The 18,739-nt window shown below is 40.4% G+C and overlaps 2 protein-coding genes across 2 annotated transcripts; both read left to right on the forward strand.

Annotated features, from left to right (window-relative positions):
- The first annotated feature begins 4,145 nt into the window (after positions 1 to 4,145).
- LOC146389591 (putative C-type lectin domain family 20 member A) lies at positions 4,146 to 10,323 on the forward strand. Its single transcript, XM_084922943.1, has 5 exons — positions 4,146 to 4,273; positions 7,953 to 8,336; positions 8,431 to 8,775; positions 8,860 to 8,948; positions 9,028 to 10,323. Exons 1-5 carry the CDS (start codon positions 4,201 to 4,203, stop codon positions 9,151 to 9,153), a joined length of 1,017 nt encoding a protein of 338 aa, XP_084779069.1. The 5' UTR covers positions 4,146 to 4,200; the 3' UTR covers positions 9,154 to 10,323.
- A 5,914-nt stretch (positions 10,324 to 16,237) lies between these two features.
- On the forward strand, positions 16,238 to 18,068 carry LOC146389592 (nuclear factor 7, brain-like). The gene has a single exon (XM_084922942.1). It carries the CDS (start codon positions 16,453 to 16,455, stop codon positions 17,836 to 17,838), a length of 1,386 nt encoding a protein of 461 aa, XP_084779068.1. The 5' UTR covers positions 16,238 to 16,452; the 3' UTR covers positions 17,839 to 18,068.
- Positions 18,069 to 18,739: the final 671 nt, after the last annotated feature.

An 18,739-nucleotide genomic window follows, 5' to 3' on the forward strand; every position in this document is an offset into this window, starting at 1 on the left:
AGTTACTCGTGAAGTGGCAAGGACCCTTTGTGGTCACACAGCGAGTAGCGGGTGTTGACTATTGGGTTGCCCGGTCGGACAGGAGAGGGGCCACGCAGATTTATCACCTCAACCTCTCTAAAGCATGGAGAGAGGCTGAAACCACTTTTCTGGTGAGCCTGATTAAGGGGAGAGATGAGTTGTGGCCGGAGATGCTAAGTTCCATCATTCCTGTCTCCCTGCATTGTGATGACCATCTCACACAGACTCCGAGAGCGGATGTTGCAACAGCGCTTTGCAGACGTGCCCCCCTCCCCATTGCCCAGACAAATTTCTCTCATTGAATATGATTTTGAAATGCAGCCCTGCTTGACGGTGCGTTCACGGCCCTCAACCGGTTAGGCATGGTCCGTTTTTTCACCACACTAGGGGGGTGGGCAGGTGTGGCAGCAGGTGGAGAAAACAGTAGCTATTGCATCCTGCAAAAGTTGCATCTGTTTGTTTGATTTTGTTTTGTTTTTTTTTATATGCATGATTAGGTTTGTCAAGATGGCTTGCCGTCAGCTGTTACCTGTTTTGTTTGTGGTAGCTTTGTTCACATGTTTTTTCTTCAAAAATGGCTCTACTCTTCTGGTGTATGACTTCCATTCCTTACAAAAAATCTGAGTCAGTGTTAAAGAGCAGTCCCGACTGGCCCCAGGGTGTGAGGAATTTCATATCCCACCTGTGCTAGAGACCGAATCAATGGTCCTCTGCTGTGGTCCACCTTGCTTTCCCTCCAGGAAGTAAAGCCACAGAAGGTGAGGACTCTGTGGGGTTTGGCAGTGCTGTTACTGTGGGCCTGGACCGGAAGGGCCCAGGCCCCCTGCCCTTGATGGATTTCAGGGAACAGGAGTGCCCACTGGGGTCAGTGGGGTAGCTGGCCCCAGGAAGGGTGCACTTTGCCTCTACCCCTATTCCTTCCCTCCCCATCCCCAACTACCACTCTCTTCCCGCTCCATCACCCCCCACACACATGCAGGGCCTCTGTTTCTGTCCCGTTCTGTACCCCAATTTTATTCCACAACTTAGACACTTACATTACAAACACTCTCATTCAGTGTTGGGGAGTACTGGATTACACCTCCGTTAGGTATTTAAAATACAAGATATGAGTAATTGTATTCCGTTACAGTTACCGTTTAAATAGGTGGTATTCAGAATACAGTTACTTTTTTAAATAAATGGATTACTCAGCAGTCTTTTCCTGTTTCATATGGTAGGCTGTCCCCTCTCTATTTTTGGTAATTCTACGCTGGTGGAAACAAACAAACAATTAAGAGGCGCTAATGCCTGTGTCTCAGTCTCGCAGCTCATGTCACCTCTACTTTCGGCCCGCAAAATGACGTGAAGAAATATTTTTAAAAATTATTATTCAAAAAATGATTTAATATGAAGACAATAGGCAGAGTGTTACAGGCATAGCCCTAAAGAATGTAGCCTCATGGGTAGTGTAGTCCATGCTGCAGGGAGAATGGACTGCCATACCCGTTATATGTCTGTGAGCACGAGGGAGGGAGAAAAAGGCGAGTGGAAAAGTACGAGTTGTCACCGAGCAGAAACGGGAGCTGGAAGTATGTAAATATAATAATAACCACTGCAGCCAAGAAGAGTGCCTGACGAGCCCAATTGTAAGTAAGCTATTAAGACTCGACTGTACACTGTGTTTGTGTTTTCCTCTGAAACAATAAGATCCGTTGGAGCAGCCTTTCAACACCTCTCTCTGTCTCTCACTAGCAAAGTTGACCCAGACAACAAAGTAAAGCTAGTTTTCGGCTACGAGCCCGACACGGAACCCGACGTATTAGCCAGACGTCCCTTTACTACGGTTCGGAGTCGCAGACCTGTTTTATATACACGCAGAATAGTTTTCTTTACGAGATTGCTGCAAAAAGTGCAGCCTTACCTAATGTCCACCTACTGTTACTCATTTTATATTAAGATTTAAATATCTAGTTGGTATTGGTATGGCGAGTAACCTTCAGTAATAGGAATAAATCACACAGCAATAGTACATTCATGTAGTTGTAAAAAGCATGATAATATATTAAGTAATCCAAAGTATTCAGAATATGTTACTCTCATTGAGTAACATAATGGAATACGCTACAAAATACATTTTGGGGCATGTATTCTGTAATCTGTAGTGGAATACATTTTAAAAAGTAACCTTCCCAACACTGCTTTCATAACACATACATAAGGGGCCTTGCGGGTGGGCACGCTAAATGGTGTACAGAGGACAGTCTGTGTATTCAACCTCACCTCTGGCATCGCTGCCCGCCTCTCAATTTTAAATACATGTAGACATTGAGGAGGGGTGCTTACACCTGCTGCTTTCTGGCAGAAAGCACCTGTCTGTCATGAAGTCACCCACTGCCTCGCTATCTCCACTAATCACAAGCCCACCATATCTACTGTACTTTCTGACAGCGCCCATATGACCACTGATGCTGTTAAAACACTGCCCAAACTCATCAACCCCAGAAGTGAAACACTTGAAAAATGCTCATCAATGACAAGACTTTTAATTTGGACAAGTTCTTTACATTGAAAACATCTCACTGGAGGAGATTATTGATCTGTTAATAAGTAATAAATCAACAGGTACTGACGGTCTGAGTTCTGAATTTTACAAAGCCTTCTCCAACGAGCTGTCACATTTTCTTTATTAGGTCTTCACAAAAGGTTAAGCAAATGAACAGCTACCCACTACCATATAGTGATGACTACATGGCGCCACTACCATAATGTTTGTTCTTGTTTTAGCCCATGGAATAAAGATGGTCCTAATTCTAGATATTCCAGAACTAATAAATAGGGGTGGGTTTAAAAAAAAAAAAATTTTAAGTTGGCTTGGTGGTTAGCACTGTTTACTCACAGCAAGAAGGTCCTGAGTTCAATTCTACTATCAGGCCAGTGTCTTTCTGTATGGAGAAATGACCCTAATCTCACTGAAAAGCACAGTGTTGCTGCTTTCAGGAACAACTGGAACTTTTTCAGGTTTTCAGATGTTTAAAAACAGTTGCACGATTCCTGTCTAAAGCCAGCAACAGGTTAGGATTTAGATGCTTAAGTATTCCCATCCCTGAGGTTCATTAACAAACTGTACAGTGCCCTGAGTCATGGAGACAGACTCCATTCCTCCCCACTTGTTCCTCCTAACAACTATGTCTGTTCCGAGAACCACGTCTGAGCTTATTTGCTTTTTTTTCCCCATTTAACAGCCTGATTTTCCTAATGATTTGCATGTTGGTAAAGCAGAATCATCTTTGCATAACCTTGCTTATGTTTCGTTAAGCATCAAGGCACGTCATTTACAGAATACCTGGTTTTAAAGACGCATAGGTATGGTCACATGACCAAAAATACCATTATATTTAGTTTTGGGAGTGACACCACTTCCAGAACTACATGTAGTTGTTTTTTTTGCAAATAACAGTCTTTGAAACATGAGCATTATACAATGCTTGGTGGTCAATGTATCATAGAAACATGTTAAATAAAAGTGTAACACTTTGGTGCCACTGCAAAAACATTTAATGACTGTATAGACTCAGAAAACCTGTTGCCTCAAAGGTTTTATAGAACATGTCCACTTGTTAACTTTCTGAAAATTACAGATAGGGCAGCTTGAAGATATCAAACATTTACATGTACAGTATTCTGTGTGAAGCTTTAAATTGGAACATTTCCATATTCAGCAATTTTTTTTGCAAAATCTCCAATTAGAGAAGGAAAAGTTATAATCAGTAAACTGGTTTTGCATTTGATCAAAGCCCAGAACATACAATAATAGTTTAGATAAAAGTGTGTTTCTACAGAGAGGTCACTCCCTTCTGGTTTCCTCATTTGACAGTAAAATATATGAAAAGAACAAACAAAGACCTTATTAAAAGTCAGCTTCAGTCAACAGAGGAGAACATAAGCTGTCAGGTAAGATATGCATCATTAATGCTAAATTTAAATTCTTGTTTATGTTTATATTCTAAACATTATTCTAAAACCTATTAATGATTATTTAAAACATTTTTTAAAGACACAATGGATTTGAAAAAATTCAAAAATAATTGGATATATTTATTTTGTATATGTATATAAACTATATACTAAGCAACTTAGACTGGAGATAAGAAACCTTAAATAAACATCTTTGATAATAATTATGGTACAATATTGATCATGATCACTATATTTGTTATACAGAAGCAAAGAATGGAAGAAACCTGTTTATTGCTCATCCTGCTGCTCTCAGGTAAGTGATATTAATATCGCAAACATTTGAACTGAAACTTATAAACACACAGAGACTGACTGATGTCATTTGGGTAATCAGATTACATGTACAGTTTTTTTTAACACATCAACCAAAAGCACAGTTAGAAAATCTTTATCTACTCCTACCACAACACCTGCATTAATTTTAAATTATCTTCCTTTTTATTAAAAAAAAAAAAGATTTATAGAATGACTTATTGAAGCTATTTATATGAAAGCTATTCATTCTATTTTTAATGTTTTGGCTGCTGATACAACATAATTCCCCAACTTTGGGAATAAATAAGATTTTTTTTTCTTCACTTATTTTCTGCCTTATTCTTATTATTGCTGTTACTAACAACAAGCCAGTGTTTTCCTAGTGTCGGTCCCAAGCCCAGATAAAACGGTGAGAGTTACATAAGGAATGGTACCAACACCAGTGCTGTTGATGGTTCCATTACAAACTGCTGGTCTTAAACAAAGGAGGAGAACAAGGGAAGGTGTGTAAATAGAGAGAGGTAAAGGCAGTATGGTGTGTGAGAGTAAGGATTTTAAATATAGGGACTATGACTGTAAAGGGAAAGAACTGGCTGATATGTTGCAGAGAATGAAGGTATATACATTGGTAATGGAATTAAATAAATTAAGTTATGTAAACTTGTGAAAAAACAGTGCTGCTAAATTAAATTGTTTTAATTAATTTTTTCGAGATGGTGCTAGTGTTCAAGCCGTCTAACTCTGTCCCTTCGAGTGATATTTTTTGTTTTATTTGTCCTAAAAGATGCTAACTCTCTGTATGTCTATGACCGCCAAACACTTTTGGATTTAAGATTCCCCTGTTTAACAACTGAACCTTAATGCAATCATGGAAAGCAGAGATTTCTCCCTCCACTGTTTCTGCCCGGTTTTCCTGTCCCAGCCTGCCTCTGCTTTGCCTCGAAGCTACCCCAATCAACAAGGCTTTGCTGACGCCGGGGAAGACCAAGCAGTCGACTGGTGAGACTGAAGGCTGCCTTCTTATGTCCCGGGAATGATCAATACTGTGATGTGGCCAGATCTGGCTACATCAAACACTGGACCTCTCCGACCATGACCTACCCCTGTCTGGTTCCTGTCGCTGGGATTACTGAAAAAAACCCATGCCTGCGGCTTCATCACCTCTCGACATCATCGGAGAGGAGTAAACATCCAGAACTTGGAGAAGCCTTGCTAGGCCCCTATTTCCACTACTAAGCCCTCGACTTCACTAAGGATTAGCCTTGCTAACGTTCATTTGTTAGCTAACAAAACCTTTATTTTAAAGGACTTTTTTATTTATTTGGACCTTACGCTCCTAACGGAAACTTGGCTGAGAGCTCAATTGTTTTATGAACTCTTACCTTCCAATTATTTAACTTTGCTGAGGACGGGAAAACGGGGGGTGGAGTTGCGGCTGTCCTCAGGAAGAAGCTAACATATAAACAACTTTCAACAAACTTCTACTTAAGCTTCGAAATCCTTGTTTTTGAATTGGGGAACGCATGCCCAACACTCATTGGAATAATAAAGAGACCCCCAAAATATAACAAAGATTTTATTCGAGATTTTTCTACTTTCTCAGCAGGAGCAAGTTATGATCAAATTTTAAACACCTCCACTCCCACAGAATCGCTATTCAAATGTCTTGACGAAGTCAAAACCTGGATGGCTTCAAATTTTCTGACCTTCAATGAGGATAAAACTGACGTAATTATTTTTGGACCAAGCTGTAACTTCAGTGGCCCAGATTTGGACTTACGTAACTTAATATCTGCTGTTAAAACACACGTAAAACAACTGGGGGTTTTCTTAGATGACAAACTTACATTTGAGAAACAAATTCACTCAGTTGTTCAGTGGTCCTTTTTTAAGTTAAGGCTCCTATCCAAGGTGAGATCATTTTTATCCTTTAAAAACTTGGAACAAGCAATCCATGCGTTTGTCCTGTCTCATCTGGATTACTGTAATTCGCTATACATTGGTGTCTCTCAGTCCAGTCTGACACAGCGCCAACTTGTATAAAACACTGCAGCCCGCCTTTTGACTCATGTGAAGAGACACCAACATATTACTCCGGTGCTTGCCTCCCTTCATTTGCTTCCAGTGCATTTTAGAATTAAATTTAAAATTTTACTTTTGACTTATAAAGTGCTAAATGATCAGGCTATTTGTCTGACCTTTTGCAGTTTTTTATGCCCTCGAGAGCCTTTCGATCAAGGGTTCACAGAGGAGACCGGGCCTTTGTGGTTCTCCACATTAGAAAGGCCCCAACTGTCACTCTTTTAAATCCCATCTTAAAACATATTTTTTCTCTTTGGATTTCGATACTGCATGAGAGTTACCAATTATTTATTTTTCTTACCCATTGTTGATGTTAATGTCACTTTTTAGTTATTACTTTGTACAGCACTTTGGTCAACTCTCTGTTGTTATAAATGTGCTTTATAAATAAAATGATGATGATAATTAATTAAAATGTTTTAACTTCATTCAAGTTCATTTACATTGTCTTTCATTTGAGTTATTTTAACGTATTATTTGTATTAACTTCCATTGTTTTGCATATTAAGTACCTGCTACCTAAAAATATCATTTATTTATTTCAAATATACCGCGGTCGTTTTTGGAAGGTTTAGATTTGTGGGGACAATTTGACCACAAACATAAAAGACTTTTGTCTTTCTGAGAAAAGTCAATGGAGTAAAAGTAAAATGTCCTTGTCTTTTATCACATTCAAAACCAAATAGTTTTTGTTGGGTTTTTCTCTTTTGAAAAATTACATAAACATTTTTAAAACAATTTATTACAAAATGATGAATTTACTCAAGCATTAAAAAAGGTCTGCACCAACAGCAAGAGTCAACTGACATTTATTTAGCTTTTTAATTATTTAAATGCATTCTGTCTTATAAAAATCCATCTAGTAAGGTAATTTCCTGTCACATGTGGAGGGTCACTCATTTGCAGTTGTTTACTTTTTGAAAAGTGAGTGGGTGGGAGCAAAGTCTAACTTAAAGCCAAGGAACACCGGCCATAAACTGTTGACCATTACCAGTATTATCAGTATCACAGTAAATATACTAATATTCTTTAGATTTCTATATTTTCCAAGTCATTTTATTGACATGCCAGAAAACCAATTCTAAGCGGAACTAGTAGCTAACACTTAATAAGCAAATACACCGGTAAGCTAACTCAGCTGCTTCTCTAAGTCAGCTCACTGATTTCACTACGGTACCTAAGACACACAAGTTTTTGTGTGTCTCAGGTACACACAAGGACTGACAAACATGGACTATTGGGATTTCTTACTGTGAAACATTAAATGACTGTTTATGGTTTTGTTTCAAGTAAATGTTAATCAAGCAAATGTTGAAAAATAAGGAAAAAAGTGATATAGTTTACAAAGATTTCATACTTAGTTAAGAGATAAAGTGACTCTTTTGTAGGCATTCCTTTTAAGTTACGTTCTAATGTTGCAATACTAAGTCCTATTATAGTAAATATTATAACAAATGATTTATACGTGGCAACTTCCTGCTTCTGGTAAACCTTCATGTAGTATAACTATTTGAATGTTTTTTATTTTTCAGTCTTTTTCAGTGGTTTGTCTAAGAGCCCAGTTTCCACAATAAAACCTGTTTTATTTTTCTCAGGAGGACTTTCCACTCTTCCTCCCCACTCCAGAGAATACCACTTTGTGAACCAGAAAATGACCTGGACCAAAGCTCAGAGTTACTGCAGAGAACACTTCACTGACTTGGTCACCATCTACAACAGCAACATCAACCAACTGCTTCTCTCAATGTCGCCAAGGATTAATGCCTTGTCTTGGTTAGGGCTCTATGATGATCGTTACAGCTGGAAGTGGTCCATGGAGGAAAAACTTTTTTATGTTGGCAGTACACATGAGTTTTTGATCTGGGCTAACGGCCAACCAGACTGTGTAAATGCAAAGGAATACTGTGTGGCTCTTCAGGGACAAACACAGATGAATGATAGACCCTGTCGAGATTCTTACCCTTTTCTGTGTTACAATGGTAGGAAAAAAGATTTGTTGCCATAGTTACCCTAAAATTTCATGAGATTCATAACATGTTTTAAAAATTCTTTGTTTCTTTTAATCTTTTACAGCCCAAAATACAAGTTACATCTTAGTGCAGGAGAGCCGCTCCTGGTCAGCGGCTCAGTCGTACTGCAGGACATACCACACAGACCTGACCAGTATAAGAAGCAAAGAGGAGAAATCCAACATCACGCTCACTTTGAATGGATCAGGGGTTCAGTATGTATGGATTGGTCTCTACAGGGATCCCTGGGCCTTCTGGTCTGACAACACAACCTCCACATTCACTAACTGGAGGTCTTCTGTGCCTGATAACTACCTTTCAAACCAATACTGTGGAGCATTTAATTTAATGTCAGGGAACTGGGATGATGACTTTTGTACAAGCAGTAACTATGTTTTCTGTTTCACAGGTGAGGTCCAGAATGCAAACACTGTAAAATCCTGTCATCATGTAAAATACTAATGTTTATGTTTTATATGTGGTTCATTTTTAGCAGTGACAAAGCAAACAGTGCTGAAAATGAAGTTTCAGTCAGAGGCAGACATGCACAGCACAGAGATCCAGCAGCAGGTTTCACAGCAGGTCAGCAGTTCAGTCACACAAACTTGACACAAGTTCAAACTATGCTTCATGGTTTTCATAATCTGCACGTTTTGTCCAGCTGTCAGGCCTCATGCTGTCAGAAGGACTGACAGACTTCAGGATTCGTTGGAGGAAAGTCCAGAGTTACCGTGACGACCAGATGAAGAAGCAGGATGGGGACGGTGACTGCAAAACTGAAGTCTGACTGGACTGAACCACTTCATGTGTGAAGTTAATAACTATAACTATAACTATAACGTGAGGTCCACTCACTAGTTTTCCTGATAGGCTCTAGTCTCTTGTTTTGTTTTGCAGTGTCTCTTTATATTTTAAAGGGTTTTTATGTGTTCTGTTTTTTTATTTCATGTTTTCGTGTGTTACAAGTAATAAAACAGCTATTTGGTTGAAAATGATACATCCTTCTAGGCAGGTATACAAAAAGTAACACAAAGCAAGAGATACGTATTTAAAAAAAATATGGAAGAATCCAGGTTTATCAGGAGCTTTTTTTTGCCTTGTGTAGCTCCTTTTCTTATTTAATAACATTATTTGACTATAGAACATTTACATCTTGCCCACACTGACAATTTTGTTTGTCTCATTAGCTTGGCTGGAATGAAGTCATGAAAATAAGGACTATTTTTCTATTAGTAAATGAATGAGTACTTTGATGGTTTTTACAGGTAATAAATCAGGTAACATTGTTACAGATCCATGAACGTAACAATTTTTGACGCTAAAGTTTTTTGTTTCCTTGTTTTTTTCTCTCTGTAAGTTTGAGGTTGCTGTTAAAATCAGAGGTATACAAATGTAAAAAGCCTGAATGTGATTTCTACAATCTAAAAAAGAGCATCTGTAGTGGAAAGAGGAAGGTTGAGAAAAGAGACCTGACTGAAAACTCCAGAGAAACTTATCCATGTTTAGTTATACTGGTGTTGGGAAGTATGTTACACGCATGTTGCAGTTATGCTTTATACTAGAATTGTGTTTAATATATAATGTTTTATAGATGACAGTAAAAAGTCCAATCCCAATGTCCCTGCTCAGACATGAAGGCTGTCCCAGAGTGAAACTGGATGAGCCTGTAGTCTCACAAAATTCTCTTGAATATTTTCTGTGAGTCTGTATGTCTGCAGACTTTGACTGCATTACTCACAGTTTATAGTGCTGTGATGTTAACCACAGGTTAACCAGGGCAACCATGAAACACAAGAAAAAAACTAAACTTAAATAAGCATGAAAGAAGAAACCAACTCTTAAATCTTAGGGTTGACTTGGGATTGGGCCAAATGTCACACCTGTAGGAAAATAAACTGTAACAGATACAAAAATGCATTGCTGTACGTCACTGATGAAGATAAAGAGCTAAAACTTTTTTGTTTTTTTTTACCTTAAAATTTTTCAGCTTATAGTTGACATGCTAAAAGATATATGAAAAACATGTTATTGTTGCACTTATGCATGTTGCAATGACATAATGTCCTTACTCACAGAGTGACACAAGGAATTGCTCCAAATGTATCCGAAAATACGTCCTTCATTTCCCCGAATTTGAAGGATGGGTCGGGTGTGTCCTTCGTGGCCCACCATATCCCAGAATTCATAGCGCGGCCCAGCCAAATTTCAGCTGCCAACAATGGCGGCCGCTACTAAGTTTTAAAATTAGTCTTATTAATCTTTCTGGGTCACAAAATAAACTTTTAACATATTTTCAGGCGAGAAAGTAGCTGTGTAAATTACAAATATCTGCTTGGTTTATCAAGACATCGTATATTTGCAAAAGTGTGCCGACGTTTTCGGAGATGTCTGTTACCCACCCGCTCGATAGCAAGCCGGGGGGTTCAATGGTCACTCCAGCGGCGAGAGCAGCGGACTCCCGGCTTCATCGTTTTCAGACCCCCGCTCTTTCGCTACTCAGGTTAAACATGATATAAGTCACTCGGATACCATAAAAATGTAATTGTTTGCCTTTTTTCGGTGTTTTATTTGTTCTGGAGTAAATCGGTTTGGCTGAGATCAAAGTTATTAGATTATTAGATTAAATAAAACTTTATTAATCCATTGGGTGGGTTCCTCCGGGATTTTCACACAGCTGAATAAACGTTAAACAGAAAACTGATTAAACAGAAGTGTGAGACGGTCGAGAATTTACGCCAGTGTCCTGTTATATTTTAGATAGCAAGGAGCAGACGGCCGAGTTTATTAAACTCCACCAAGACAGCGGTGACGCAAATCTGAAGGCTAGACCGTCCAATTTCAGAACCTTGCACTTCCGGCCTTCTCGGTCTTCGAAGGACCCGGCCCACGTAGACCGCGAAGGCCGGGTCCTTCGAAGGATGCAGCCGACGTTTTGGGACACAGCTACACTGACATAAGACATAATCCTTCAAAATAAAACAGGAAACAATTCACAAAGACACAGACTAAGAAACGTGGACTTGCACAGAGGGAACACAGAGGCAAGAAAGACTAAGCACAGAACTAAACATGAGGGCATAAGAACAAAACCTAAGAACTAAACCCTAAACCAGAATAAGCTGGAACATAGAATAATAGTAATCAACACAGGCAGGATAGCTAAAGAATCACAACATAAATTATAATACAGAAGAATACCAAAAACATAAGAAACTGAAAATGCTGGATCAGAATGATCCAGAACCGTGACAACATCTATATATACATTGTCAAAGATAATTGTCTTTGAAGATTTAAGGTGATAGGAAATATAAATAACTGCAACTTGAGTCTTTACTGAAGCTCAGTATTTGACACGGAGTTCAAGTTCACTGCTGTAATAACTGATAATCATTAATATAATACTAATTGTAATATTGGCCATATTATATTTACATTACCGAAGTGAGATGACTTTAGTCTCATGAACAAGATTAGCTAATTATTTACTGGCTAATCTTAAAATGACAGTTCAGTGAAGACATGAAACCCAACAATCATGTTTTTACAGTCCCGTGGTCTCAGCCTCAGATACTCAACAAATCAAATAAAGCTCATATAAAAACAAACAGATGAACAAAAAAAATGTCTCCTTCATTTCTGTCAAACAAAGCTGTATGAAACATTTCCAGCGGTTAGTATCATGGTTGCTAGGCAACCTGAACGGAGGCTAGACTGTCCCATTTCAAAAGCCTTACACTTCTGGCCTTCTTGGTCTTCAAAGAACCGCGAAGGCCGGGTCCTCCGAAGGATGCAGCCCCTAATTTGGGATACAACCAGCGACACACAAGACTTTCAAAATAAACCAGGAAACTCTGCGAAAATAACAGTAATCAAAGAATAAAACTAAAGCACACAAAACACTGGGTCGCAGACCCAGTCCCGAGATACATTTAAAGTCTTGTTGCTGCTCATGTTGTGATTGCATGAGCTGTGGGCGGTGACTGAAAAAATCAGGCTGAAGGTACGAGCAGTTGTGTGAGATCGCCAGTTCCTATTGGAATTATAAACATTGACCAGTTCTAAAGCATTAGATTTGGAATCGGCTACGTCTCTTTGGACTGCTACAGCCTGTGGCCAAGGGAGCAGTGTCACTCCCTCTCCATACAAATCGACATAGGACGAGACAGAAATGGTGCAACAGGAAGCATAAGAGGGGCTGTAGGGGCGGGCTAACAGCTAAGCTAAATGCTAATCCCCGTAGAACACTGCTCCAATTGATCCTGCTCGCTAATGTCCATTCTTTAGAAAATAAACTGGACCATCTAAAGTTCGACCTTACGTCAAAACAGGAGTTGTGAGACTGCTGTGCCATGGTTCTGACCATACCCGATGATGCTGTTTGTCTGCAGGTGGTAATAACATTTTGGTTAGGAGTCAAGATCTTAGTGGTAAATCCTTTGTATTTCCATGTATTTATAATAACAACAGATGGTGTAATAACACAGGTCTCAGTTCATTGCTATCCTAACATAGAGCTGCTCACTGTTAAATGCAGATGGTTTTCCCTGCATATTGAATTTACCAGCACAATCATCCTGGTTGTGTACATGCTACCAATGCAAACATGAGGAAGGCCTCGAGTGTTCTTTACCAGACCATCACTGAGTTGCAAGCCACACATCCAGAGGTAATTTTTTATTTTAGATGGAGACTTCAATCAAACTGACATTAAAAATTTTTTTCCCCAGAATGAGAGCAAACGTCAACTGTGCTATAAAAACAAAAAAGAGTGCCCACGCTGGAAAGATTCAGTTTCTTCTGTGCAGACACGTGCACAGAAGAAAGGCAATTTTGAGGCATTTTTTTTTTTTATGTGTGTCTGCATGTGGAGTCCTGCCTGTGCCCCTCAACAGTAACATTTAACTATTAATCATATATTTGCTAAATAAAAGGATCTGGCTGTTATTCAGCCTGGCTCTATGTGCCGCTTTTTAACTTTGAGCACTCGCTCCTTCAAACATTTCTGCATGGCCCTGCTGTGACCCTAGTAACACCATGTGCACGTGGTAGGGGAGTCAGGTGATAACAGATTACATGACTGCTCCTCCACTGAGTGAAAATAACCCACACCTCCTCAACAAAGATATTTCTGCAAATTTGCAACAGATAACACCCTACAATTAAAGCCAGTCTTCAGCAGAATTAGAAAACACTGACTCTCAATATAGCAGATGTCTGAAAAGAGTGAATGTGTGAAAAACAGCAGACTCGGACAACATTCAAGAACTGGTACTCAGGCAGTGTGCTAACCAGCTGGTACACAACCGTACGGATCTTTAACACCTCACTGGAGCATCAGATTTTAAGTCTGCCACCATCATCCCAGTGCCCACTTTCATGTGTTTTAATGACTGCCTCCCCATAATGATGAAGTGATTAATAGACTGGTAAAGGACTAAATCATATCCTCACTTCTCCCATACTTGACTCATTCCAGTTTGCTTACCAGCCAAACCACTTTCCTTTGACCACTTTACAGAGGACGCCATTTCATCTGCTCTCCACCTGAGCTCGGCACATCAGGAGAAGAACAGAACAGTAACATACAGATGCTGTTTTGTTTTTTGACTTTAGCTCAGCATTCAATGCACTCAACCCCCGTCAGCAGGTGAGGAAACTGACCCCCCCCGAGTATGAGCACCAACTGACCTCAGTCAGTACAAGTGAGAAACAGCATCTCCAGCTCCATCTTGCTTGGCTCTCCTCAGGGCTGCATCTGCCATGCATCTGTTTCTAATCACATCATCAAGTATGCAGATGACACAACAGTGGTGAGTCTCGTTAGGGACAACAATGACCTGACCTACAAAGAGGAGGTGAAGCGATTGGTTAACTGGTGCAGTGTTAACAATCTGATCCTGAACGTTAAGTAGACCAAGGAGATGATCATCGACTTCAGGACAAAACAGCTCCAGTCATTCCCCAGTGATCAGTGACATCAGTGCTGTGGAGGTAGTCAACGGCATCAGAAAACTGACAGCCTAGACTGGTCACTTAATACAGCATAATTAGTTAAACGAGCTCAGCGCCGTCTGCGCTTCCTGTGCCGGATGATGAGAGAGCACATTCCCCTTCCTTTCCTCTCTACTTTCTACCGAGGTACCATTGAGATTGTGCTGACCAGCAACATCCTCAAAGACTCCACCCACCCCTACCATGCACTGTTCTCCCTGCTGCCCTCTAGAAAAGAGTTTTTGCAGCATCAAGTCATGGACAACCAGATTCTGCGAGTTTGATTCCCCATGACATCAGACTCTTGAACTCTTCATAACACACACCTCTCTAAGTTGCACCCCCACCCCACATTTATGTGCAAGGCACATAACTGTATTTGTAGGGCAGTGCAATTTCATACTTTCTGCTGCTGTTACTGCCGTCTAATATATTTTCCTAATATTTTGTACAGGTTTTATCTTTTTTATGTATATACTATGTATATAGACAATTTTTTGTTATATTCTTATGTGTACATATTTGTTATTCTTGTCTTACCTTTACATTTATTTACTATTTATATTGTTCAGTTCAATGGCAAAAAAAACTCACCAAAATTGAATTCTGATGTGCACTCACTGATGTACATTCCAAATGACAATAAAGTGGTTGTTCTATTCTATATGTTCCCAAGTTTACAGCCACACCACCCTGAGCACGCCCAATCTCACATTATATCTGAAAATCAATCAATTATTAATCAATCAGTTAGTTTGTGGGTTTGATTTTCACTCTGAAGTTGTGTGTTTCAAAGATGGAGGCCACGCTGCTCTCAGAGGACTGTGTGTGGTTGTGGTAACTGTGTGAGCTGCTGCTGGTTCTTCTATCCGTTGTTTCTTTTTCTCTTCCTCTTAAACTTCCTGCATCTCTCACTGTAAAGACTGGACTGTGCTGCAGCTGGTGGAAACAGTGTGTAGGTGTTTTGTGTTTGATGGAGGACTGAAGTGTGTGTCCAGCTGAGCTCTCTGTGTGCTCATATATACAGATGCTGATGAACAAATGTTTGTATTTGGACCCTGTTACTGATCAGGACCTGCTGTGTGTTTCCTGTCCACAGGTCTACAAAGAGTCACACTTCCTGCTGTGGTTCAGATGTTCAGCATGCTGCTTTGTTTCTCAGATGTTGGCTCCATGGTCGATGCTACTGTGGGGCTGAAGTTATGCAGCGGTACAACTGCTGAACATCTGGCCTTGTTGGCACATTTTTCTCAATCAGCTCAGTGTTTCCTGTCAGTGCAGATTTGTCTTTTGGATCACATGACATTTGCACTTCCTGAAATTTGGAAAAAGCTCTGAAGTATTTGTTTTTCTCAGAAAGATTTCTTAGTAAATAACAGAAACAAGAAAATATGCAAAAGGGTGAAAATTGTGTTTTAAAAAACAGGAAAAAAATCCACAAACATGCACAAAGTGTACAGGACAGGAGAGAAACAGCTACTGAAATCTGATGAATCAGTGTCAATAACACAACGCTAAACTCAGTGTTATGGAGTGACTTTTGCACAACCAGAGCAGATGAACCAACTCAAACTATAGCATGCATATTTTGCACTGTTCACACACTCATTTCGGTACTATTTAAGATTTTTATAAAACCACAAACAAATATTACAAATTTACAGCGTGGAGGAAAACAGAAACTAAAGAGATCATTGGAAAAGTGTAAAAGACCGTAAACAGCTCCGTCAGTGCTTTCATGCACTGACCTGTGAAAGTGACATGATATAAAAGCTGTTTATCACTAACTTTTACAGCTTCTGGCAGGCTGATGTCTGAACTTTGGACTGAAACACACCCTGAGTTACAGGAACATTGGTTGTTATAACTGAGAACCAAACTAGCAGCTTCCTCTGAGTGAGTCCAGCTACAGGAGAGAAAAGTGGAAAACTCCAACACTGCTGCTTCAAGCTGCTGACGCTCCACACACTGAATGTGAGTTTGAGCAAAAACACGACTCAAAGGAAGTTTCAGTGAAGGTGGTAGAGGAGGGAGGGGAGCCAGGACTGACTGTACTTCCTGTCTGCTGTTTTCAGCTTCACTCACAGACTCAATGGCTTCCAGATCAGAGGAGGATCTCTGCTGTCCGGTCTGTCAGCAGGTCTTCAGAGATCCTGTTCTTCTGTCATGTAGCCACAGCTTCTGTAAAGACTGTCTGAAGAGATGGTGGAGAAAAAAAAGGGAGCGTGAGTGTCCAGTTTGTAAGGAAATATCAGTATATGATCCACCTTTAAACCGAGCTTTAAAGAACCTGTGTGAGTCGTTCTTACAGGAGAGAGATCAGAGAGCTTCAGAGGCTCTCTGCAGTCTGCACTCTGAGAAACTCAAACTCTTCTGTCTGGACCATCAGCAGCCAGTGTGTGTCGTCTGCAGAGACTCAGAAAAACACACCAATCACAGATTCAGACCCATCGATGAAGCTGCACAACAACACAAGAAGGAACTTCAGGAAACTCTGGAGCCCTTAAAGAAGAAGTTAAAGGTTTGTGAAGAAGTTCAAGTGAAGTTTGATCAAACAGCAGAACACATTAAGGTCCAGGCCCGACACACAGAGAGGCAGATTAAGGAGCAGTTTAAGAAGCTTCACCAGTTTCTAGCAGAGGAAGAGGAGGCCAGACTGGCTGCACTGAGGGAGGAAGAGGAGCAGAAGAGTGGGATGATGAAGGAGAAGATGGAGGCTCTGAGCAGAGAGATAGCAGCTCTTTCAGACACAGTCAGAGCCACAGAGGAGGAGCTGAGAGCTGAAGACGTCTCATTCCTGCACAACTACAAGGCTGCAATGGAAAGAGTCCAGCGCTGCCCCCTGCTGGATGATCCACAGCTGCCCTCAGGAGCTCTGATAGACCAGGCCAAACACCTGGGCAACCTGACCTTCAACATCTGGAACAACATGAAGGACATGGTCTCCTACACTCCTCTCATTCTGGACCCAAACACTGCTCATCCAGAACTCATCCTGTCTGAAGATCTGACCAGTGTGAGACGAGGAGGAGAGAGGCAGCAGCTTCCTGATAATCCAGAGAGGTTTGATTTGTTCTGCTCTGTCCTGGGCTCTGAGGGCTTTAACTCAGGGAGTCACAGCTGGGATGTCGAGGTTGGAGACAGTACAGGGTGGGGACTGTGTGTGTTAGCAGAGTCTGTGCAGAGGAAGGGAAACATACAGCCTGGCTTATGGAGAATAAGGTTCTTTGAAGGTAAATATTTAGCATGCTCACCATCAGCTAAAACTGATCTCTCAGTAGAGAAGAAGCTCCAGAGGATCAGAGTGAATCTGGACTGGAACAGAGGAAAGCTGTCGTTCTCTGATCCTGATACTAACACACACATACACACCTTCACACACACTTTCACTCACAGGATGTTTCCATATATTCACACTTATGATAAAGTGAAGGTGTTGCCGTTGAAGGTGTCAGTGTCAGTGCAGCAGATGAGTTGAGGATGATGATATTTCTAATGTTGTTTCCTGTCAGTGAGTTGAAGCTGTTAAACTGCAGCTGTCCTCCTGCTGCCTCGTTGTTCCAAAGCTCTTTGTTTCTCTTTTAGTTCTCACTGTTTCTTTCTGTTTCTGCTGTCCACCTTTTCACATGGAAAATCATTTCACTGTTTCTCACTGAATGACTCCCCAAACTAGATTTGAAATTCTATCAAGTTTCTAATCATCACAAGTGATTCATGTTCTCGGCCGATTCTAGACAGGCATATATGAGGGGGCAGACAGAAATGTAAAAGGGGCCCATGGTGGCAGTGGAGGCGGGAAAGATGTGGGGGTTAGGTCGGGTGCTCAGGATGACTGTTTTTGTCATGTTATTGGATTGCACTTTGTCAGGCCTCTACTCTGAGACCTGATCAACTTGGGTGTCCCACCTTGTCACAACAGGACTGAACGGACTCACGTGCAGGCTCTGAGTAGAGAACAATAAAGAGTCTTTTTTCACAGAAGCAAACTTGAGTCGAGCTTGAAGGCGGTGGCAAGATGCAGCTAAACCTGTGGTGCACCCCTGCTTTACTTGCTTTGTGTTACTAAAAAAAACAGTCGGTGCTCAACATTACTTTCCCTCCACCATGTTTTAAGAGTCCAGCATCTAACGATTCAAGATTCAAGATTCTTTATTCGTCACATGCATAGTTATACAAGTACAACATGCAGTGAAATGTAACCTGACACGACCTCGACTTGTGCAAAAGGGAGAGAGAAGAAGAATATATATATATATATATATATATATATATATATATATATATATACACATTAGGTGGATGTGCAGTGGTAGCATTGTATGCAGCAAGCAGGTGAATTCTGTACAAGAGCAAAAAATAAGAAAATTAAAGGAAAATTA

This window comes from Perissodus microlepis, chromosome 3 (genome assembly GCF_051167445.1).
Source record: "Perissodus microlepis isolate ML-2025 ecotype Zambia chromosome 3, ASM5116744v1, whole genome shotgun sequence".
Taxonomy (NCBI): domain Eukaryota; kingdom Metazoa; phylum Chordata; class Actinopteri; order Cichliformes; family Cichlidae; genus Perissodus; species Perissodus microlepis.

Coding starts and splice junctions, on each gene's coding strand:
- LOC146389591 (XM_084922943.1), top strand. CDS start 4,201: ATGATCACTATATTTGTTATACAGAAGCAAAGAATGGAAGAAACCTGT. Junction 8,776..8,859: donor CTATGTTTTCTGTTTCACAG/GTGAGGTCCAGA, acceptor GTTCATTTTTAG/CAGTGACAAAGCAAACAGTG. Junction 8,949..9,027: donor AGCAGCAGGTTTCACAGCAG/GTCAGCAGTTCA, acceptor CGTTTTGTCCAG/CTGTCAGGCCTCATGCTGTC.
- LOC146389592 (XM_084922942.1), top strand. CDS start 16,453: ATGGCTTCCAGATCAGAGGAGGATCTCTGCTGTCCGGTCTGTCAGCAG.